Source organism: Mesoplodon bidens (genome assembly GCF_964165515.1).
Source record: "Mesoplodon bidens genome assembly, chromosome: 9".
Classification (NCBI taxonomy): domain Eukaryota; kingdom Metazoa; phylum Chordata; class Mammalia; order Artiodactyla; family Ziphiidae; genus Mesoplodon; species Mesoplodon bidens.
This window is the reverse complement of record NC_138166.1, coordinates 35,454,509-35,480,165: the sequence shown is the minus strand read 5'-3', so window position 1 is coordinate 35,480,165 and position 25,657 is coordinate 35,454,509. Positions and strand designations below refer to the sequence as shown.

Genomic DNA, 25,657 nt, shown 5'->3' with positions numbered 1-25,657 from the left:
GAGCCTGTGCTCCGCAACGGGAGAGGCCACAACAGTGAGAGTCCTGGGTACCGCAAAAAAAAAAAAAAAAAAAAAGATGCCAACAGATGGAGAGATATACCATGTTCTCGAATTGGTAGAATCAGTATTGTGAAAATGACTATACTACCCAAAGCAATCTACAGATTCAGTGCAATCCCTATTCAAATTACCAATGGCATTTTTTACAGAACTAAAATAAAAAATCTTAAAATTTCTATGGGGACACAAAAGACCCCGAATAGCCAAAGCATTCTTTTTTTTTTTTTTTTTTTTTTTTTTTTTTTTTTTTTTTCTTTTTGTGGTATGCGGGCCTCTCACTGTTGTGGCCTCTCCCGTTGCGGAGCACAGGCTCCGGACGCGCAGGCCCAGAGGCCATGGCTCACGGGCCCAGCCGCTCCGCGGCATATGGGATCCTCCCAGACCGGGGCACGAACCCGTATCCCCTGCATCGGCAGGCGGACTCTCAACCACTGCGCCACCAGGGAGGCCCGCCAAAGCATTCTTGAGGGAAAAAATGTAGCTTGAGGAATAAGACTCCCATACTTCAGACTATACTACAAAGCTACAGTAATCAAGACAATATGGTTCTGGCACAAAAAAAGAAGTAAAGGTCAATGGAATAGGATAGAAAACCCAGAGATAAACCCCCACACCTATGGTCAACTAATCTATGACAAAGGAGGCAAAGATATACAATGGAGAAAAGACAGTCTCTTCAATAAGTGGTGCTGGGAAAACTGGACAGCTACATATAAAAGAATGAAATTAGAACAATCCCTAACACCATACACAAAAATAAACTCAAAATGGATTAGAGACCTAAATGTAAGACCGGATACTATAAATCTCTTAGAGGAAAACATAGGAAGAACACTCTTTGACATAAATCCCAGCAAGATCTTTTTGGATCCACCTCCTAGAGTAATGGAAATAAAAACAAAAATAAACAAATGGGACCTAATGAAACTTAAAAGCTTTTGCACAACAAAGGAAACCATAAACAAGAGAAAAAGAAAGACAACCCTCAGAATGGGAGAAAAGATTTAGAAATGAAGCAACTGACAAACGATTAATCTCCAAAATATATAAACAGGTCATGCAGCTGAATATTAAAAAAACAAACAACCCAATCCAAAAATGTGCAGAACCTAAATAGACATTTCTCCAAAGAAGACATACAGATGGCCAAAAAGCACATGAAAAGCTGCTCAACATCACTAATTATTGGAGAAATGCAAATCCAAACTACAGTGAGGTATCACCTCACATCAATCAGAATGGGCATCATCAGAAAATCTACAAAAGACAAATGCTGGAGACGTTGTGGAGAAAAGGGAACCCTCTTGCACTGTTGGTGGGAATGTAAATTAATACAGCCAGTATGGAGAACAGTATGGAGGGTCCTTAAAAAACTAAAAATAGAATTACCATATGACCCAGCAATCCCACTACTGGGCCTAAACCCTGAGGAAAACATAATTCAAAAAGACACATGCACCCCAGTGTTCATTGCAGCACTATTTACAATAGCCAGGTCATGGAAGCAACCTAAATGCCCATCGACAGATGAATGGATAAAGAAGATGTGGTACATATATACAATGGAATATTACTCAGCCATAAAAAGAACGAAATTGGGTCATTTGTAGAGACGTGGATGGATCGAGAGACTGGCATACAGAGTGAAGTAAGTGAGAAAGAGAAAAACAAATATCGTATATTAATGCATAAATGTGGAACCTAGAAAAATGGTACAGATGAACCAGTTTGCAGGGCAGAAATTGAGACACAGATGTAGAGAACAAACGAATGGACACCAAGTGGGGAAAACCGTGGTGGTGTGGGGATGGTGGTGTGATGAATTGGGAGATTGGGATTGACATGTCTACACTGATGGGTAGGTATAAAGTGGATGACTAATAAGAACCTGCTGTACAAAAAACAAAGTAAAAATAAGTAAAAAATAGAAAATATTGGGGAAAACTAAAAAAATGATGAGTAAGGGTTGAATAGGTGTTTAGTGATCGAGATGAATGGTCAGGGAGTCATCTTCCTCTGACACTGAATGTAGTCTGCTTTGCTACGTCACAGAATGGAGATTGCAAAGGATGAAAAATACTGGGAAGATCAGTTCTTAAGTTTTGTCATTCTTCTCAGTTTCAATAGCAATCTTCTAATTTAATCTGTTCCAAAGAAAGAGGTAATTTTCAAAGTTTCCCCTTTCAATTTTGCTTAATGAGACGGGAGAAGGGAGAAATGAGAGCAAATTTGTATTTAGCACTTAATCTGGGACAGAAACTGTGCTCACTCTGATTAAGAGACCATGGTTGCTTTCCAGGAGCTAAGTGACTTTGCTCAAATACCCCCCTAATGCAAACATCTTCTAAGTCTTCTGTATAACAAGCTTCTTCTATGATGTTCCAACACTCAAAATCAATCCTTCTCCTAAAAAAAAGAATTAAAAAGGAAGAATATTTTAAATTCTTCTAGTTTGTTCTAACCTTCTTTTGTTGTCAAAATTTGAGCTTATTTCATCATCACCTATATGAATGAGATCAGTATAACATTTACTGAGCATCTATTCTATATTAGTTATTCTGCTAGGTTATGGTGTTATAGAAATGTGTGTATCATCTGATTCAGCTCTTTTTCTCTTCTGTATCAGTATTAAAGAACACCAGTAATTTGCAAATCCCCAAGTCAATGGATTTTTCTCAGGTTTCCTTTTTATCTTTTGCTGCTTTTGACCCCATTGACCAACTCTTAATCCTTCAGATTTTAACTTTATGTGCTGTACTTCCATTCATCTGAGTCCCGTCTCTATTTTCATGACTATATCCTTTACATCTGCAGCCCATGAAACATGGGAGAAGAGACAACGACCCTAGAAATCCTATGTTTCATAGGATGCAAATGTAAAGGATGTAGTCATGAAAGATGCATGTTTTAATTTTCCCATGTTTTAATTATCATCACCCTCTTCTTTAATTCTAGTTTCTGTTCATTCTAATCAGTAGGTATCTCTGATGGTAGGGCTTAACCCAGCTTTCTCATTCCTACAGTGAGCAGACTGATCAGGACCATCTTCACATTTTTCCTTTAAGTTCTTTCTTTTATGATCTAAATCCACATCTCTCATTCTCAACCCTTTCATAGATTCCAGGCTGACATTTCCAAGATGTCCTGCAGTTGGTTTAACCTACCAGGTTTAAATGTTGACCCTCCTATCTTCTACCTCAAGGCTTGCTCCTCTTCCTGATTTCCTTAGTTCTGCTAATACGCCTCCCTGAATCATTCAGGTTAGACCATTGGATTCCACTTTGGCTCCATCATCTTCTCTCTCTTGTCCAATCCATCACCAGGTTAAGACCTTTTCCCCTACCAGCTCTTTCTCTTTTTTACAGTAGGACTCATCTTTTCGGATAAATTTCCCACCCTTCTTAATACCTAGTATACAACCTTGCACAGAGCAGGTGCTCAGGAAATTTTCATTTAAAGGAGCATCTCATTCTCTTTCTTGTCCAGCTGCTGTCAATACTTGTTCAGAAATGTTGAGTCATAATTTAAGCCAATAAAATGAGAATCAGAGCAACATTCTCCTTTTTTCTACCCATAGCTTAAGTACAACATTTAAACCACCTGAATTCGAATCAACTGGTTAGAAAAACAATGCTGTTCTTCGAGCCCTTATGTAACATAAATTCAGTGAAAATCTGCTCAAAAGCAAACTCTAATTAAAGGTTTTAGCTGCCAAATAATACGTTCTGGTTAAAGCCAAGTTAGTATTAAGGAGTGTTTCATGAATAACAGCACAAGCTTTATACTTTGCTGTTGATTTTCTCATGGGAAACTCATGTAAAGGAGAGTGATACCTCCCTGTTGACTTTAACTTTTAGAAATGCAAAGCATGCTGAATTTGTACATAATTCTCTTCTAAAGAAAAGGAAATAGCATTTCAGTGGTTTTCCTCAGTGTCTTACTGAGTTATGGTAGGGCACAATTATGTCAAATTGATTTACCAGATGGAAGGTTACATTTTATATTTAGCTGATTAAGTTGTAGGAGAGTAGAATTGTATCTCATACCATAAAGATCATGTGTAAAGGTAAAAATATTTTAATTAATTACATTTTGAAAGTGACTAATTAGAGGTCTAAACTGTTTTTATTCACTCATTTTAGTTGCATTGCACCAAAAGGGGAAATTGTTCTTAGAAATGGGCCTTATCATACAGTTGTTATTTGGCTTAATAACTTAATATCTCAAATGGAATCTGTTTTTTTTTAAAAAGTAAAATGTTCCCACTTAAGTGAGTTTTGGAAATTGCTTGCTTTTGACGCTATTTAGAATGTACAAAGTACTCAGCATTTGGGAGTTAAAATAAATGATCCTTAATTTACACACTTATGGAACGTTAACAGAAAAATTTAAAAGAGAAAACTACATTTTTGTATTTTTTTCTTTTTTGGATATTTTTACAAATAAGTAAATATATTAATAAAAGCTTTACTTTTTATAAAAAGTTATATCTGATCAAGTGTTAAATATTAATTTTAAGGAAATTATTGTCTTGGTATTTTTACTAAGCGATGGGCATATGTCATTAATAGTTTTCTTTAATATCCTACTTCCTTACCTAAAAACAACACAAAAAAATATAGCACAGTGAAATCTGATCTAGTCAGAACCAGTATTTCAGGATATTCAGACTTCCAAAGCAGTGCCAACTTAGGAATTTATTAGACTGCTCTATTGACTTCTTATGGCTCCTGTACTAAATTAGCACAAACTTAGTTACTTAAAACAACCCATATTTATTATCTTACTATACTGGAGATCAGAAATCCAAAATGAGTCTCACTTGGCTAAAATTGAGGTGTTAGCAGGGCTGTGTTCCCTTCTGAAAGCCCTAGGAGCAAGTCTATCCACTTTTGTCATCTTCTGAGGGCCATCCACACTCTCTGGCTTGTACCTCACTTCCATCTTCAAAGCCAGAAATGACTAGGTGAGTCTTTGTTGCATTGCATACTCACTATTCTGCCTCTTTCTTCCATATGTTCAAAGGACCCTTGTGATTATATTGAGCCCATCTGCATCATCCAGGATAATCGCCTCATCTTTAAATCAGCCAATTAGCAATCTTAAATCCATTTGCAACCTTAATATCTTTTTTACCATGTAAAGTGACAGTCACAAGTTCTGGGGAGTGGGACATAGACATCTTTTTCCTGGAAGTATTATTCTGCCTACCACAACTACTTAAGAATTTTATAGGATGATATTTGCTAAAGCATACTTTGATTTACTACCTCTTTACCTTTTTTTTTGGGGGGGTGGGTGCCGCGCTGTACGGCTTGTGGGATCTTAGCTCCCCAACCAGAGATTGAACCCACACCCTTGGCAGTGAATGTGTGGAGTCCTAACCACTGGACCACCAGGGAATTCCCTCTTTACCTTTTTATTTGAAGTTTGTTTGAGGTTGATTTATCCAGACAATCACCCAGAGAAAATTGGCTAAATGGAAGGTATTTAACTGAAGGTCTGTCTAGAGAAGGTCTCTGGGTGACCTTAATAAATCCAAAGGCAAACTATTACCTTTTACATCATTCTCAAGTAGATAATAGTGTTTCCTTATAAATATGTATTATAAAGAAAATTTATGATAAAGATAATAAAGCTGTGAATTCCATCAAGGCAGAAGTGAATTACCAAGAACATTCCAGAACCATGAAGTTTACAAAGTCAAACTTGCAAAAGAAAATAAACAGTAACAAGACCTGCCCAAATGATTTGGAAAGTTTTGAAACAGGAAAAGAAGAGCAGGAAGCAAGTTGGCATTTGAGCTGGGTGGAGGACAAACTCCCATTGACCAGAAGTCAGTGATGTTGAGCCATGGCAACTAGATGTATCTCAGTAGGTTCTGAAGGGCCCAAAAGACTAGTGGTTGCACCTAAAGACTTGAAATTATATTGAAGCTGATAACAGTTCTAAGCAGCAGTAATTAAGCATTAAAATATATGTACATGATTAGACTGACCAGAAAGCCAGTAAAAACTAAACTGAACAATGTGATTCCCTAAAGAGACTAATGGAACCACTTCTACATATGACCTAATCCAGAAACCTGGCAGTCACACTGAGCTACTGGTTCCCCTTCATCTCATCAGATACAAGCTTCCGTCATTACTTGCTCTTAGACTCCCTCTTTCTCATCATGTCTTCTGTTGTAGTTCAGTACCCATTTAGTCATATCCCCATTCCAAGTATTGACCATTCTCTGATTTCAGCATAGCCTTGTCCAGTCAACCCTCTGTCTTTTTAAAATTTAAATCTAGTCTTCCTATCCTCCTACTTTCATGTCAATTAATACCTCTTCCATTATGTACAAGGCTGAAGTCCTTCCATGGCAAGCACAAACTCTCTTCTCTCACCCTCCCTCCTCACCTTCCCCCCTCCACCACCTCATTCTCCTTTGTCCTAACAGTACCTAACAGTTTGCAGTTCCATGAATAAGTATTTCTGTTGCATACTCACACAAGCCATTTATACCTGGTTTTCCACAAGGTCCTTGCTAAAATGTATGCTTGAGTAATTCATACTCATCTATCAGTGCTCAGCTGATACATGCTTCCCTTTGTTAAGCTTTACTTGGCGCCTTCCCATCACCCACCTGGCTACCCTAAATACTCACTACATTCTTTATGCCAGTATATATGCCCAAATATACCTGGACAATTCTCTGTGCATATATGTCTATATTAAAATTAAAATTCTCTACTTAGCTGAGAAGTTTCTTAAGGTTAATATCTGTAGCTTGTTTTGTATTGTATCCCCAGCATCTTCAGAGAGCTCATATTACACACTGAATAAACTTCTCTTATAGCAATAAATAAATATATAGAATAAGATAGGAGCTAATATACATCTCTTTAGGTATTTAAAAATATGGGAAGATTCTTCATGAAATAATTTTTAAGAACTCAATTTGCAGTAATATTTTGTAGTGAAGAGATTGACTGCTTTTGGATGGCTATCACTAGGCAAGTCAGAAGAAAGTAAACAAAATAACAGGTTAGAGAATGATGTTATATTTTTACGGGAATGAACTGAAAATTTTCAGATAAACATCAGAGACAAAACAATTAAAAGTCATACAATTGAAGAAAGTAAGTTGTATGGCATTTAAAAGTAGACTGTGATTTACTCTGTTTACTATTTTTCATTTTAATGAATATTCCTGAACTCTTTAAGGTCAGGAGAATGGATGATATTGTCCATATTTGCAGGCATAAATACTGAGGCACAGCGACATTAAATAATGCTTTACCCAAATCACACAGTTAGTGGCACAGTCAAGACTGGAAAACAACTCCAGACTCTTATGAATATAACCAGGTAAGTTCATGCTGAGAGCACAAATGCATACAATAAACCTTAGGTTTATGGTATACTCAGGGAGTTATTAGAAGATAGGTGTTAGTTTTCTGGACCATACCATCCCGACTATAAGGTTGTTTTCTGGGAAAAATTGTGTGCTGTTTCAGCATGTACCCCTATAAAATAACAGGGCTGCCCCAGTGCAGATCTTACCTGCTAAGATGGTCCTTGCCCTGCCATGAAAGCAGTTCACGCCTATGTGTATACATGTAGCTCTTATAAAGTGTGTGGGTAGAAAGTATGTTACAAGTTTTACATCCACAAATAAAACTACTTTTCATGACATTTCTATTCAAATGAGTATATAAAAGATACATCTAGTAGAGGAGGTGAATAAAACTATAGAGTGCACAATGTAATTTTTGTGTATGTGTACATAGACCAGATTAGTTCATTACTTAAAGAAGATTAATAATGTAATTAATTTTCAATTCTATTTTTCAGTATGAAATTTTAGAGCTCAAGAGGACTTTTAGAAAAAAAGATATGAATATATCTATAAATACAGACTCCCCCCAGAGTACTACATTATTTAAACTGTGAAATACTTGTTCAGAAATAAGACTTTATTATAAACCCTCAGGCTCTAGGTTAAAAACCATTATTTTAGAAACTGTTTTGAAGAAGACTGAAACGTGCTCCTAATCAAGTTTGTTTTATTGAAGTCATAATTCAAAATTTTGCTCTATTTTCAAAATTTATTTTTGCTTAGGTAAGTAAAATATTTTATATTTGAAAAAATTAAAGTGTATAAAGGAATTAACTTTGAAGGTATTCTAGACTGTATAGGATGTGGATTTCCTTGACTCCAAAACCTGGTATTTTTGATGCTTGCCAGAAAAATGAAATTCCGTCTGCATTCCACACCTGATCTATAAGACCTCTTGCCATAAAGTTCAGCATCAAGAAATTCTTAGAAATTAAAGAAGTTGAAGTTCAGCTAGTTCTCTTCTCAGCAACATTTGAAACCTGATCTTTTACTGTAAGTTTCCTTTCATGCTTGGCTATATGCGAGCATTCATTTTTTTCATTCAACAGCTGTTTATTGAGACCCACCATAAGTCTATGTAGTTGTTCAGTCCTGAGAGTAGACACAGGAGTAATTGTTGCATTTACTATTCCGAGTGCTATGTATGGTAATTTCAGTGAAACAGTGAGGGTTAGAGCCATATTGCAGTGGTTTGAGGTTAGGAAGCAGTGGTGGCAAGTGTAAAGCTACTTAAAAAAAAAAAAAAACTTGACTGTGAATTAAAGTATAAATGCAGACAGTAGCTAATAATATCTGTATCTCAGGAAGGCTTATTTTTATTTGAATGGGAAAAATCTGAGCATGTCTACATGCTGAGAAGAAAGCCAGCAGAGAGAGGGAGTCTGAAGTTACAGATTGAGTAGCCTCTGTTAGTATTACATAATTTAGCTAAATTTTGCTTGGCATTTAATTTTTTTAAAGTTTATTTTTAATTTATTTTTGGCTGCATTGGGTCTTTGTTGCTGTGCGCAGGCTTTCTCTAGTTGCGGCAAGCGGGGGCTACTCTTCGTTGCAGTGTGTGGGCTTCTCGTTGCAGTGGCTTCTCTTGTTGTGGAGCACGGGCTCTAGGCACAAGGGCTTCAGTAGATGTGGCATATGGGCTTCAGTAGTTGTGGCTCATGGGCTCTAGAGCGCAGGCTCAGTAGTTGTGGCACACGGGCTTAGTTGCTGTGCGGCACATGAGATATTCCCGGACCAGGGCTTGACTCTGTGTCCCCTGCATTGGCAGGCGGATTCTCAACCACTGCACCACCAGGCAAGCCCTGACATTTATTTTTGAAGCTTTGTCTTCCACTTAGTATCCTTTCCCCACCCTGCTAGAATATTTAATACCCATCCCTTAAATTTGCCAGCATCTTCCCCTGGACAGGGTTGTTTCCTCTGCCTAGAACTGCACTTCCCTCCCACTTCTGCCTGTCAGGATCTCTCTGTCCCCAGGATTTCCCCTAAAGGCAAATGAATCTCTGCCTCCCAGCCCTAAAGCTCTGCTTACACCTATCACATGGCATTGATGACAGTGTGTCATTTGGTCTTGCTAGACCAGGAATGCCTAGGAGAAAAAGGCTCTCTGGTCTATCTCTGAGACAGTTGCCTCAGCAGTTAACACACCCCTTTTCCCATTCATTGATTCATTCATTCAGTAAATAACTAATGGGTTTTATCTATGTGGTAGGTACTGTATACTTGCCGAATAAACAGTGGAAACGTAACTAGACATGTTCCGACTCCTCATGGAACTTGCAACTTTGGTTCTCAGTATTATTTAATAGCTCTTAAACTTAATTAAACAATGGAACCAACTGAATAGAAAGTTTCATTTAAATTATAAAAAGTGATGAAATATATCTCATTGTTATTATTTGCTTATTATCACTTACTATTATTTGTTTCTGTCCAGAATCACATTGTTTGATTAAAGTATCTTATCTGTTAAAAATGGCAATTTGTACTTTAAATGTCATAAAATTTTTTTAAATAGTTATTTTTTCTTCTGTCCTAGTATTAAAAACAAAACCAAAAACCCAGCATTGAGTAGCAATTTGTGTATTCATTCACTCAGTAGACGTTTTCTGAGTGCTGACTAAGCCAGCTGAGTACCAGGCACTGTGGAGAAACACTGAGGAAAAGGAAGCAGGATTCAGCATAGAGTCCTGCTGTTGGGCCGAGGAAACTCAGTGCCCTGTCGTAGGCTTTTGAGCTTTAGAGGTGCCTGCTCTGGCTCACAAGATGAAGCATCCACAGATGCTAAGGGAGAATGCCAACCCAGAGCTAGCAACCCTTCCATTCTAGACCAAGCTTCTGTTAACCAGGACCTCCATTTTGTTTTCCCATACTGCTCTGAGCTACTTCCTAGGACTCCGTAATACTCTCTGCCCTTTATACCCACTGATTTTTTTTTTCACAAGAAAGTTGTTGTCATTGTTGTTTTCATATGAATTAAATTTCTGTTTACATTGATGGAAGGAAATACAAATGGACATGTAGATTCACAGTACTGTGTGCTACTGTGCTTTGAAAGCAAAGCATTGTAGATCACCTAAATGCCCAAATGTTTTCAAATGCTTAAATAAAATATTGCATATTCACATGTAAATGTGGCTGAATAATATATGGCATATCCACATAATGCATTTTTAAAAGAATATGTAATTGCTTGGGAAAAGATTCATGATAGATTTTTAAATGAAAAACAGAATAAATGTAATCATTTCAAGGAATAGATAATTACTGGGATAATTACATAGTACCTTATTAAGTGAACAAACAGGATATTATTATAAATGTAATGTGATTCTTACTTTCAAATACTTTTATAAATAAAATGTAAAGGATACATGAGTAGGGTATATACTCAGTTTGTCCTGTTTCCAAAAATTTCAAACATGCATGATTCACATAATCAGAAGAAAGCAATAAATGTAATTACAAAACACTTTTCAGAAGATCACACTATAAATTGAGTAACATTTACCAATGTGTTTTTTGAAGAAGAATAATTCTCTTTGAACAAATAGACATAATTAGCATGTTCTTAATAAGAAGATGGATGGTTTTCTACATTAATATTTCTGAAACTAAAAGAAGAGTATTATAATTTGTCCAGGAAATTGCATTTATATATTACCATAAATGTGGCTAGCTATTAGAAGCTAAAATTTCACAATAAATGGTTTCTAAAAAAGCTGTTTTATATGAATTACATATCATTAAGTGATTGTAATTAGAAAGAGTTAGACTAGACATTTTGCTTCTCAATATCAAAATGTATAAAATCTGACTCATAACATTGAAGATTCATATTATCCAAGCCCCCAAAAAAGCATAAGTTGTATTAGATTTACTATATTTTTCTGAATGCTAATTTGAAAATACATGGCCTTTGTCTAGTTATGAGATTTTTAAATTAGAGTAAGCTACATCCTTATTTTTATTATTTTTTAACATCTTTATTGGAGTATAACTGCTTTACAATGGTGTGTTAGTTTCTGCTTTATAACAAAGTTAATCAGCTATAAATATTCATATATCCCCATTTCTCCTCCCTCTTGCGTCTCCCTCCCACCCTCCCTATCCCACCTCTCTAGGTGGTCACAAAGCACTGAGCTGATCTCCCTGTGCCATGAGGCTGCTTCCCACTGGCTTTCTCTTCTACGTTTGGTAGTATATAAAAGTCCAGGCACTCTCTCACTTCATCTCAGCTTACCCTTCCCCCTCCCCATGTCCTCAAGTCCATTCTCTATGTCTGCGTCTTTATTCCTGTCCTGCCCCTAGGTTCTTCAGAACTTTATTTTTAGATTCCATATATATGTGTTAGCATTGGTATTTATTTTTCTCTTTCTGACTTACTTCACTATGTATGACAGACTCTAGGTCCATCCACCTCACAACAAATTACTCAATTTCATTTCTTTTTATGGCTGAGTAATATTCCATTGTATATATGTGCCACATCTTTTTTATCTATTCATCAGTCAATGGACACTTAGGTTGCTTCCATATCCTGGCTATTGTAAATAGACCTGCAGTGAACATTGTGGTACATGACTCTTTTTGAATTATGGTTTTCTCAGGGTATATGCCCAATAGTAGGATTGCTGGGTCGTATGGTAGTTCTATTTTTAGTTTCTTAAGGAACCTCCATACTGTTCTCCTTAGTGGCTGTATCAACTTACATTCCCACCAACAGTGCAAGAGGGTTCCGTTTTCTCCACACCCTCTCCAGCATTTATTGTTTGTAGATTTTTTGATGATGGCCGTTCTGACTGGTGTGAGGTGATACCTCATGGTAGTTTTGATTTGCATTTCTCTAATGATTAGTGATGTTGAGCTTCCTTTCATGTGTTTGTTGGCAATCTGTATATCTTCTTTGGAGAAATGTCTATTTAGGTTTTCTGCCCATTTGTGGATTGGGTTGTTTTTTTGATATTGAGCTGCATGAGCTGCTTGTAAATTTTGGAGATTAATCGTTTGTCAGTTGCTTCATTTCTAAATCTTTTCTCCCATTCTGAGGGTTGTCTTTCTTTTTCTCTTGTTTATGGTTTCCTTTGTTGTGCAAAAGCTTTTAAGTTTCATTAGGTCCCATTTGTTTATTTTTGTTTTTATTTCCATTTCTCTACGAGGTGGGTTAAAAAGGATCTTGCTGTGATTTATGTTATAGAGTGTTCTGCCTATATATTCCTCTAAGAGTTTTACAGTGTCTGGCCTTACATTTAGGTCTTTAATCCATTTTTAGTTTACTTTTGTGTATGGTGTTAGGGAGTGTTCTAATTTCATTCTTTTATATGTAGTTGTCCAGTTTTCCCAGCACCACTTATTGAAGAGGCTGTCTTTTCTCTGTTGTATATTCTTGCCTCCTTTATCAAAGATAAGGTGACCATATGTGCGTGGGTTTATCTCTGGGCTTTCTATCCTGTTACATTGATCTATATTTCTTTTTTTGTGCCAGTACCATACTGTCTTGATTTCTGTATCTTTGTAGTATAGTCTGAATTCAGGGAGCCTGATTCCTGAAGGTCCGTTTTTCTTTCCCAAGATTGCTTTGGCTATTCGGGGTCTTTTGTGTTTCCATACAAATGGTGAACTTTTTTATTCTAGAGATGTGAAAAATGCCATTGGTAGTTTGATAGGGATTGCATTGAATCTGTAGATTGCTTTGGGTAGTATAGTCATTTTCACAATGTTGATTCTTCCAATCCAAGAACATGGTATATCTCTCCATCTGTTTGTATCATCTTTAATTTCTTTCATCAGTGTCTTGTAGCTTTCTGCATACAGATCTTTTGTCTCCTTAGGTAGGTTTATTCCTAGGTATTTTATTCTTTTTCTTGCAATGGTAAATGGGAGTGTTTCCTTAATTTCTCTTTCGGATTTTTCATCATTAGTGTATAGGAATGCAAGATTTCTGTGCATTAATTTTGTATCCTGCTACTTTACCAGATTCATTGATTAGCTTTAGTAGTTTTCTTGTAGTGTCTTTAGGATTCTCTATGTATAGTATCATGTCATCTGCAAACAGTGACAGCTTTACTTCTTCTTTTCCGATTTGAATTCCTTTTATTTCTTTTTCTTCTCTGATTGCTGTGGCTAAAATGTCTACAACTATGTTCAATAACAGTGGTGAGAGTGGGCAGCCTTGTCTTGTTCCTGATCTTAGTGGAAATGGTTTCAGTTTTTCACCATTGAGGATGATGTTGGCTGTGGGTTTGTCATATATGGCCTTTATTATGTTGAGGTAACTTCCCTCTATGCCTACTTTCTGGAGAGTTTTTATCATAAATGGGTGTTGAATTTTGTCGAAAGCTTTCTCTGCATCTATTGAGATGATCATATGGTTTTTATCCTTCAGTTTGTTAATATGGTGTATCACATTGATTCATTTGCATATATTGAAGAAGCCTTGCATTCCTGGGATAAATCCCACTTGATCATGGTGTATGATCCTTTTAATGTGCTGTTGGATTCTGTTTGCTAGGATTTTGTTGAGGATTTTTGCATCTATGTTCATCAGTGATATTGGCCTGTAATTTTCTTGCTTTGTGACATCTTTGTCTGGCTTTGGTATCAGGGTGATGGTGGCCTCATAAAATGAGTTTGGGAGTGTTCTTCCCTCTTCTATATTTTGGAAGAGTTTGAGAAGGATAGTTGTTAGCTCTTCTGTAAGTGTTTGATAGAATTTGCCTGTGAAGCCATCTGGTCCTGGGCTTTTGTTTGTTGGAAGATTTTTTAATCACAGTCTCAATTTCAGTGCTTGTGACTGGTCTGTTTTTATTTTCTATTTCTTCCTGGTTGAGTCTTGGAAGGTTGTGCTTTTCTAAGAATTTGTCCATTTCTTCCAGGTTGTCCATTTTATTGGCAAAAAGTTGCTTGTAGTAATCTCTCATGATCCTTTGCATTTCTGCAGTGTCAGTTGTTACTTCTCCTTTTTCATTTCTAACTCTGTGGATTTCAGTCTTCTCCCTTTTTTTCTTCATGAGTCTGGCTAATGGTTTATCAATTTGTTTGTCTTCTCAGAGAACCAGCTTTTAGTTTTATTGATCTTTGCTATTGTTTCCTTCATTTCTTTTTCATTTATTTCTGATCTGATCTTTATGATTTCTTTCCTTCTGCTAACTTTGGGGTTTTTTTGTTCTTCTTTCTCTAATTGTTTTAGGTGTAAGGTTAGGTTGTTTATTTGAGATGTTTCTTGTTTCCTGAGGTAGGATTGTATTACTCTAAACTTCCCTCTTAGAACTGCTTTTGCTGCATCCCATAGGTTTTGGGTCATCGTGTTTTCATTGTCATTTGTTTCTAGGTATTTTTTGTTTTTTAAAGTGATCTCTTGGTTATTTAGTAGTGTATTGTTTAGCCTCCATGTGTTTGTATTTTTTACACATTTTTTTCCTGTAATTGATATCTAGTCTCATAGCACTGGGTCAGAAAAGATACTTGATACAATTTCAATTTTCTTAAATTTACCAAGGCTTGATTTGTGACCCAAGATATGATCTATCCTGGAGAATGTTCCATGAGCACTTGAGAAGAAAGTGTATTCTGTTGGTTTTGGATGGAAGGTCTTATAAATATCAATTAAGTCCATCTTGTTTAATGTATCATTTAAAGCTTGTGTTTCCTTATTTATTTTCATTTTGGATGATCTGTCCATTGGTGAAAGTGGGGTAAGTCCCCTACTATGATTGTGTTACTGTCGATTGCCCATTTTATGTCTGTTAGCATTTGCCTTACATATTGAGGTGCTCCTATATTGGGTTCATAAATATTTACAATTGTTATATCTTCTAATTGGATTGATCCCTTGATCATTATGTAGTGTCCTTCTTTGTCTCTTGTAATAGTCTTTATTTTAAAGTCTATTTTGTCTGATATGAGAATTGCTACTCCAGCTTTCTTTTGATTTCCACTTGCATGGAATATCTTTTTCCATCCCCTCACTTTCAGTCTGGATGTGTCCCTAGGTCTGAAGTGGGTCTCTTGTAGACAGCATATATATAGGTCTTGTTTTTGTATCTATTTAGCCAGTCAGTGTCTTTTGGGTCGAGCATTTAATCCATTTATATTTAAGGTAATTATCAATATGTATGTTCCTATTACCATTTTCTTAATTGTTTTGGGTTTGTTATTGTGGGTCTTTTCCTTCTCTTGTGTTTCCTGCCTAGAGAAGTTCCTTTAGGATTTGTTGTAAAGCTGGTTTGGTGGTGCTGAATTCTCTTAGCTTTTGCTTTTCTGTAAAGGTTTTAATAACTCGGTTGAATCCGAATGAGATCCTTTCTGGTTAGAGTAAACTTGGTTGTAGGTTCTTCCCTTTCATCACTTTAAATATGTCCTGCCACTCCCTTCTGGCTTGCAAGGTTTCTGCTGAAAGATCAGCTGTTAACCTTATGGGGATTCCTTTGTATGTTATTTGTTGTTCTTCCCTTGCTGCTTTTAATATTTTTTCTTTGTATTTAATTTTTGTTAATTTGATTAATATGTGTCTTGGGGTGTTTCTCCTTTGACTTATCCTGTATGTGACTCTCTGCACTTCCTGGACTTAATTGACTATTACCTTTCCCATATTAGGGAAGTTTTCAACTATAATCTCTTCAAATATCTTCTCAGTCCCTTTCTTTTTCTCTTCTTCTTCTGGGACCCCTATAATTCGAATGTTGGTGTGTTTAATGTTGTCCCAGAGGTCTCTGAGACTGTCCTCAATTCTTTTCATTCTTTTTTCTTTATTCTGCGCTGCAGTAGTTATTTCCACTATTTTATCTTCCAGGTCATTTGTCCATTCTTCTGCCTCAGTTATTCTGCTATTGATTCCTTCTAGAGAATTTTTCATTTCATTTATTGTGTTGTTCATCACTGTTTGTTTGCTCTTTAGTTCTTCTAGGTCCTTGTTAAACGTTTCTTGTGTTTTCTCCATTCTATTTCCAAGATTTTGGATCTTCTTTACTATCATTACTCTGAATTGTTTTTCAGGTAGACTGCCTATTTCCTCTTCATTTGTTTGGTCTGGTGGGTTTTTACCTTGCTTCTTCATCTGCTGTGTGTTTCTCTGTCTTCTCATTTTGCTTAACTTACTGTGTTTGGGGTCTCCTTTTCGCGGGATGCAGGTTTGTAGTCCCTGTTGTTTTTGGTGTCTGCCCCCAGTGGCTACAGTTGGTTCAGTGGGTCGTGTAGGCTTCCTGGTGGAGGGGAGTAGTGCCTGTTTTCTGGTGGATGAGGCTGGATCTTGTCTTTCTGGTGGGCAGGTTCCCGTCCGGTGGTGTGTTTTGGGGTTGTGTGATCTTCCTATGATTTTAGTCCTCTCTGCTAAAATGTGGGGTTGTGTTCCTGTCTTGCTAGTTGTTTGGCCTAGGGTGTCCAGCACTGGAGCTTGCTGGTTGTTGAGTGGAGCTGAGTCTTAGCTTTGAGATGGAGATCTCTCGGAGCGCTTTCTCCGTTTCATGTTACATGGAGCCAAGAGGTCTCTGGTGGACCAATGTACTGAACTCCACTCTCCCACATCAGAGGCATAGGCCTGACACCCGGCCAGAGCACCAAGACCCTGTCAGCCACACGGCTCAGAAGAAAAGGGAGAAAGAAAGAAAGAAACAAATTTAAAAAAATAAAATAAAATAAAGTTATTAAAATAAAAAAATATTAAAAATAAAAATAATTAAAAAGTAAATAAAAAAAGAATGGATCAACCAAACCAAAAACCAAATCCACCAATTATAACAAGTGCTAAAAACTATAGTAAAAAAAAAAAACAAAAAAAAACCGGACAGACAGAATCCTAGGACAAATGGCAAAAGTAAAGCTATACAGACAAAGTCACACACAGAAGCATACACATACACACTCACAAAAAGAGAAAAAGGAAAAAAATATATATCTTTGTTCCCAAAGTCCACCTCCTCAATTTGGGTTGATTCGTTGTCTATTCAGGTATTCCACAGATGCAGGGTACATCAAGTTGATGGTGGAGATTTAATCCGCTGCTCCTGAGGCTGCTGGGAGAGATTTCCCTTTCTTTTCTTTGTTCGCACAGCTCCCGGGGCTCAGCTTTGGATTTGGCCCTGCCTCTGTGTGTAGGTCGCCTGAGGGCATCTGTTTTTCTCTCAGACCGGACGGGGTTAAAGGAGCAGCTGATTCGGGGGCTCTGTTTCACTCAGGCCGGGGGGATGGAGGGGCACGATGCAGGACGAGCCTGCGGCGGCAGAGGCCAGCGTGACGTTGCACCAGCCTGAGGCGCGTCGTGCGCTCTCCTGGGGAAGTTGTCCCTGGATCCCGGGACCCTGGCAGTGGCGGGCTGCACAGGCTCCCCGGAAGCAGGGTGTGGAGAGTGACCTGTGCTTGCACACAGGCTTCTTGGTGGCGGCAGCAGCAGCCTTAGTGTCTCAGACCCGTCTCTGGGGTCCGCGCTGATAGCCGCGGCTTGTGCCTGTCTCTGGAGCTCGTTTAAGGTGGTGCTCTGAATCCCCTCTCGTTGCGCACCCCGGAACAATGGTCTCTTGCCTGTTAGGCAGGTCTAGACCTTTTCCCGGACTCCCTCCCGGCCAGCTGTGGCGCACTAACCCCTTCAGGCTGTGTTCACGCAGCCAACCCCAGTCCTCTCCCTGCGCTCCGACCTAAGCCCGAGCTTCAGCTCCCAGCCCCGCCCTCCCCGGCAGGTGAGCAGACAAGCCTCTCGGGCTGGTGAGTGCCGGTCGGCACCGATCCTCTGTGCTGGAATCTCTCCGCTTTGCCCTCCGCACCCCTGTTGCTGCGCTCTCCTCCGTGGCTCCGAAGCTTCCCCGCCCCCTCTGCCACCCGCAGTCTCCGCCCGCGAAGGGGCTTCCTCGTGTGTGGAAACCTTTCCTCCTTCACGGCTCCCTCCCAGAGGTACAGGTCCCGTCCCTATTCTTTTGTGTGTTTTTTTTTCTTTTTTCTTTTGCCCTACCCAGGTATGTGGGGAGTTTCTTGCCTTTTGGGAAATCTGAGGTCTTCTGCCAGCGTTCAGTGGGTGTTCTGTAGGAGTTGTTACACGTGTAGATGTATTTCTGATGTATTTATGGGGAAGAAGGTGATCTCCACGTCTTACTCCTCCGCCATCTTGAAGGTCTCCCTCACTATATCTTTAGATCAACTAGATAAGAGAATTTACTTGTGTTCCCAAAGTGTCTTTTCATAATTGTAATGATCATTTGATTGAACAGTTCACACATGACAGGGAATACTACAGTGTTAGTGTAAAAGTGACTTGGGTAGGAACTACTCCAGGAAACATAATATTCAGAAAGTACATTCAAAATAGAGTGAATGGGTCATAGGTTATACCTGCTTGGTTTAAGTGACAAAGTGTCAGAATATGGCAGCTCCAAGGTATCCCTGTGCGTGGGAAATAGCAGGAGAAATCCAGGAGAGAGGGAGGCTAGGTTGATAAACTGATAGATATCTAGTCCAGTAGAGAAGAATAGACAATGCCAGAGAAGGGATCTGACACTGGCTATGGAAGCTTGACCTTCACCTATGATTGTAGTGCTAAACATGGAGGTGGAATTGTTGAGTATCTTAAATATTCATTAATATTAAGATACATTTCTTAATCTAGTACTTAATCTTGATAGATCATTAATGATCTTAATTAATAATATCATTAATCATTACTCAATGGAAACATCTTTCTTTTCTCCTTATGATCATATCCAATGAGAATGAAGAACTTCTTTATACCATGATACGTAGTTATTGAATTTTCGTCTAAATTACTGATGTAAAGAATATTCATAAGTTAAGATTAAAAATGAACAGAAACAAAATGCACAAAGTAGGTAAACATTCTTAGTAAAAGGTGATGTATTTAAGACATAGAGTAAATAGAGTAGAAATTATAAACAGGCAAGTAAAAAAAGTGCGGAAAGTATGGAAAGTCAGTTATTAACCATAAAGTATTTTAAATACACTAAGTGAAAGATCAGAAAAGGACCATCATTATTTTTGTTATTATAGATACTATTGCCCAAAGCAAAAGGAGTAAACCACTTTTAGCCTTCTGTCCCTCTGCTTACGTTTTAATTTTATTCATTTTGTTTTATTTTAATATAAGTTTCATATTCTTATATGTGGACACAATTAAACGTTCGTTTATTCAACATCTCTCTATTGAACAAATTTTTTGTGATGGCCAGTTGAGCTAGGAACTTCATTCTACCCCTTTAATCTTCCACCGTGATGTATCCATATATATCATCTACTGTAGATGACAAAATGATTCATGGAGATCAAAAAACTCACCCAGGTTTGCTGGGTGTTAGTACATGAAAAAGTTAGCATTGAAAGCTGAGTCTAGTCTGTTTGTGTCAGAGACCCATTTGCTCCTGCAAAAGATAGTTTCCATGTTTGTATGTGTGTACATGTGCAAAAATGACACCTCCACACTCAAATACATGCTCAGCACACCAATCTCTTAGTGAAATGACAAGTCTGGGCCTTGTCACTTACTGTGCCTTAGAATCCTAATTTTTTAACTTGTGCTTCTCCTACCTAACTTTTCTATTTCTTTCCCATTGTTTTCATACCCACTGACACCTAGGTTCATTCTGCACCATGGAGATCAGTATGAGAAGAAAGATTCAAATATATTTAACTCATAAGGCATTCTTCACATGTTTTCTGTTTCCTTCTTTCACTTTTTTTTAAGTGAAAAGAGAAAAAGGTTTTAGTTCTCTCCTCTTTGCCATTGTTTTCATTTAAATAATTATAATCAATTTTTCATGCAGTGTTTTCATCTCAGCAAACAAATGCATTCAGTTGGGCACACATGCACTAAAAGCTTGCCTTCTGTTTTTGTGATTAATTGAGATGTAGAGAGTGATGGGTGTGGGGTAAAAATAGAAATGCAATTAGTGCAGCTAGGCATGAAATACATTCAAATACAAGCAGAATGTCTCCCCAGTTAGTGGTCTCTTTGTGGGCTCTTGAGGATTTTCCTCCCATTAGTAAGTCACTGGAATGGAAATCTTCAGCCTTTGGGGAGACCAGAGCATTAAACATGGAATTAACTCTTAACTGCAAACTGAGTCAGCTCAATAGGTCATTAATTCTACTGCTTGGGTATATATCACGCTGAGCTTTGGTGTGTGGGCTTCTGAAATGTTAGGAGTGAGCTTATAAAGCATTGCAAGGACTAAATGATGGTTATCTATCATTCCAACCTTTGCCTTCACCACTTAGATACTAATATCTCTGGTGACTCAAAATCAGAATTGAAATGCAGGCAGAAGCTTTTGCTAAAACCAATGGATTTGGACCTTTACTTAGAAAAGTTGTATATTGTATATTTTGAGAAAATAAATTTATGTTGCACTTTATAGAATATGTGATTCTTAGTTTTTACAAAGGTGTGTCCTCAGTTGATAAAGATATCACAGTGCCTCAAATATTATCCTACCCCAATTTGAGAATCTTTCTGCATATCTTCATAACCAGTAGAAGTTGACTAGCTTTGCTTTGAATGTTTTAAAATAAATTTCTAAGTATAAAGTGTATTGAAATATTTAATATTTTAAGCCACTTATAGCACTCCTTGATTTCTGATAATATTTCTTTTCTTCCCATACTCTTTTACATCCTCTTTGAGAATCTCCAACAGATATTATTATCTCCTTTGATCATCCCAGTGTAGTACAGTTATTAACAACTTGCATTTACTGATTGCTTACCCCAAGGTTTTTCACACTTGATGATACTGATGTTTGGGTCCAGATAATTCTTTGCTGTGGGGGCCTATCCTGTACATTGTAGGATGTTTAGCAGCATCCCTGGCCTCTGCCCACTACATTCCAGCAGCAACTCCCCATACTGACAATCAGAATATCTCCAGACATAGCCACATGTCCCTTGGTGTCAAAATCGTTGCTGGTTGAGAACCACTGGTTTATCTTCTACTAAGCATTATTTTGTTTGAGTCTACAATAACCTTGTAAAATATGAAGGACTGTGTTAATCAGAGTCTTGGCAGGAAACAGAACCTACACAATATGGGTCATAGACATTTATGAAGGGACTGCTTACAACTGCTTAGGGATGTTGAGGCACCCAGAAAATAGCAACAGTGAGAAACCAGAGCTAAAGAAGCAAGGAGAGGAAATAATGTTGCTGGAGTGCTGGGAAAGCTGAAGCTGTGGAGCAGAGCCCTCAAGAGGGAGATGAAATCAGGAAGAGACAAAGCTACACCTGGTGATGCAGCACTGTAGCAGAGAGAGCATAGGATACCTGGTCTCTAACTCCTTAATTCTTTGATCACTAGCCAGTCCTACCAATAGGTTGAGTCCAGATGAAATCCAACCAGCAAAGGACTGGAGTGATGCAGTCCCAGGATTCGGTCCCATGAACTCAGAGAAAGAAGGAAAATGGAATCTGTTGGAGCATATGGAGGGAAAAACAAAACAAAAACAAACCTATCTCCATTTTAACACAAGAAACTGAGATTTAGAGATATAAAATAATTCATCCAAAGCCAAATACCTAATGTGTGAAGGAGGCATTTAAAGCACATCTGTTCCACTCCATGCACTACAAAGGTATCTTCATTCCTTATTTGCATGAATGAGGGGACTGATAGTAGCTGAAAGATGCAAAACCAGGACCCAGTTTTCATTCCTATTCTAATATTCACTTTTTTTTATGTTGTCATTGAAAGATATTTAAGAGCTGTATATCCAGCCCATTCTCATAGACGTGCAGGAACAAAAGCTATCTGCCCGCCTGTAAAGTCTTTTCTGAAAAGCTTATGGAATTCTAGGTTTCATGTAGAATGTTTAAATGGCATATGCCGAGTTTCCAAGCTGTTGGCACATTTTCATCTTGATTGCAGAAACTCGGGCCCAGCTGGTGCAATGTGTTAGGAGCAGGAGGACTGGACTGTGAATCAGGGGATCCAGGGCCCAGTCCTGGCTCTGCCATCCCTAGTGTAACACCCCCACCACCAGCAGTAGCAGCAATAATAAAAATTGGGTAAACCTTTTCTTCCCTTTTGCGTTCACCCAGATCTTTGCAGTTACTCTCAGGTATCTAATCCAGTGGCCACAGTTCTGTGAAGTAAGGAAGGTATTAGAGTTTCATGTTTCACAAACGAGGAGTCAGGCTCAGATAGTACTAAAGTCTCGCTGAAAATCGCATAGATGGGAAGTGTGGTCCCAACTGCACATATTCCCGCTGAAAACACAGTGCCTTTTCTCCTCCATCTTTGAAGTGATGAATCAGTTGGTGTACTTCCTCTGGAGAGCCAGTCTGTGGTGTTGAATCTGTTAGGCTTCATCATAAAGTCATGTCTAGATTAAAGTCTGAGACTGTGATTTTTGTCCTAGGGTTATAAGCAAGGTGACAGCAGATACCAATCTAGTTAGCACGTAGGGATTGCGCATTTTTTCCTTTCTGGGTTTTAGATGGAATATATTTATTAACCTGCAGCTTTTCAGAGACAAAATTGGTGTTTTAAAGGCATTTAAAAATAAATATATACCAGCGGGTGGGGGTGGGGTGGATTCTAAGTAAATTAATACAGTTCCATTTTTTCCCCTTATTCATGGGTAGGTTGGATGCTAGTAATTCAGACTCAGCCTTCTCTACTAAGATAAAGTGAGTTGAAGGAAGCTCTGGACTCCTGGAAGGTCTGGCAAGAACCTTAATCCTTCCCCCAGACTGTTTCCCTTCTTTGCCTCAAGGTGGGAGGCCCAGGAAGTAAGACATTTCAGGTCTCTAGTCACTGAGCTTCTTGTACTCAGTCCTGATCTCTGCCCACCTCTCCTGCCCATTTTCTACTTTTACAATATTTTTAGCACTGCCCCTTTATTTTTACTTTTTCAGTATTTTCAGGATAAAATCAGGTGTAAAACACAAAAAAATTAACTTTTTTATTTTACCTAGCCAGTTCTAAGAAAATCTAGGGTTCTCAGTCCAAGGTAGAGCTAAAGAAAAGGGAAAAAGAGAAGAACAAAGAGGAAAGTAAAGTATAGGATTTTGAAGTCAAAAACAAAAAATAAATAAATGAGTAATAAAAGATTGTAAGTTCTACTTTTGATACTCTCTGTAGTTTGGCAGAATTATAAAATTCCTTCAAAGAAATCATTTTATCTGATCCAGAATTATAGCTACATTATAACATTGTATCTGATGTAGATGATTAGTAATGCTTTGGAAAAGCAGTTGTATAATTGTTATACTGTTCATACATAAAGAAGGGTGGAAGAGCAGTATTTTCAGTATTTAGAAGATTGGAGTTGATCTAGGTTACCTGGGTACAGATTCTGGCTTCATCCCTTTTTACCTTTGTGACCTTGGCAAGTTACTTTCCCTGTCTGGGTTTTGGTTTCTTCATTGATATATTCAAGGTGTAAGTAAAATCTATCCCATATGGATTTTTATGATTGAAGAAGTTATTATTGACAAAGCTTTTAGGACAGTAGTGGAACGTAATAATCACTATGTGAACGTTAGTTGTCATCAGAAACATTGTTTCCCTAATCATCATCATCATTATCATCTCCACCAGCACCATCATAATCACCGATTTCTACTACAGACGCAATCCAATGTTTTCATTCTTCCAAAGTATAATCACTTAAAAACCTAATAAATAATGACTAATTTTAGAGCATCGCTATTTAGGATAGTTCAACCAAAGAAATAGTAACGTATGTATGAATAATGTGCATTTGTATTTTGGAACATATAACCTAACTCAGAACTTTAGTAATAAGACTTGGCCACCCTTCCTTTCTAATTGATTGTGTACTCACTGTATACAAAGATTTATTCATAGTGATTCTACTTGGTTTTGTGTTATTATACCGAGTATATTTTCCCAGGATTTCAGGTTCGAAACTACTGACAATGAAATATTTCAGGAGTCAGAATCAGACATAAATTATATGCTGCAGAGGTGTCTTCTTATTACCAGAAGTCAGCCTAGAGTCTCTAAAATCACATTAAGGTACTGTTTTTGTGGTTATTGAGTTTCACCCTTGAGAGAATTGAAAGGACTGACAATGAAGTGTAATAAATCTTACTCTGACCCAGACATACTCAGTCATTTAACTTCCCGTTAACAATCCCAATTCTGCTACGTAAAATAAGTCGAAACATATTTTTTCTCCTTTTTCACTTTACATTTAGAGAAGTCGAAGAACATTTCACATATTTCATAAAAATAATTATGACATTTGTCTGTTTAATTAATTTATAGTCAATGCCTTATTTACATGCTTGGGGTTTTACTTTGAGATGAGAAGGGACTATGAAAAGGGTGAGCCGTTTTTTATACACAGGAGCGATTGGCTCTCCATTTTTTAATTTTTATCTATTTTCTTTGTCTCAATCCCCAGCCTCTGAGCCCAACTTGAAGGTGCGGTCCAGGTTAAAACAGAAAGTGGCAGAGAGGAGAAGCAGCCCCTTACTCAGGCGGAAGGATGGAAATGTTGTCACTTCATTCAAGAAGCGAATGTTTGAGGTGACAGGTAATTGAGGACTGGGCAGATATACACTAAAAAATGCTGCTAGTAGGAATGAACAAAAAAAGTTTAGAAAAATATACCTGTTGTATATTAAAAGTTATTTTGAGGAGAAACATTTCTTGAAAGGAAATTATATTGAAAACTCACAAGTAGTTCAGTAAACCTTGCCATGCATTCACCGTGTTAAACAGGAAATGAATGAAAAACAGAACTGTGTGTCAATAGGCATAACTAGGGAATGCCAAAGCTCACCTTAATCTTTTCAGAAACAAGCAGTCCATTTTGGGAATGCCAGCCAGGAGAATATAACTTTTAATGAAATTTGATCAGAAATGAGCAGAGGGAGGTCCAAGAAGAACACTTCCCCCATACTCAGACATGAATGTACAAAATACATCTGGGAAAATTAAACTACGTGGAACAGCAAAACCTTGACTTTTCAACAAATTTACAGAACTCATAAATGACTTTATGTGTTTACTAGTGAACTGGGACTTATGGCAGGAGGGGGATATATTGCCTTTTATGAAGGGAAAAAAACTGTCATTTTTCACTAGTCTCAAATGGAAGAGTTCTTATTTTTTTAGCTGCCTGGTTAGTAGTGGGGTGAACAGGTTAGGAAATTCAACCTGATGTCTTACAAAGCCCGCTAGTCCCATTTGTACCTGGTATGAAGTTGGAGAAGACATAGGGATACCAGAACCAAAAAGGCTAGCCA

General features: G+C 37.7%; 1 protein-coding gene across 10 annotated transcripts in view; it reads left to right on the top strand.

Moving 5' to 3' along the window:
- The window catches only part of HDAC9 (histone deacetylase 9), a 582,852-nt gene that overhangs the window by 129,582 nt on the left and 427,613 nt on the right, over window positions 1–25,657 (top strand). For 6 of the 10 annotated variants that reach the window (XM_081243377.1, XM_081243376.1, XM_081243378.1 and 3 more), the window contains exon 7: window positions 24,811–24,942. The exons of the other annotated variants lie outside the window; for them this stretch is intronic. In XM_081243377.1, coding sequence (XP_081099503.1) covers window positions 24,811–24,942 — 132 coding nt within the window. The remainder of the gene's footprint in view (window positions 1–24,810; window positions 24,943–25,657) is intronic. 10 annotated transcript variants of the gene reach the window in all.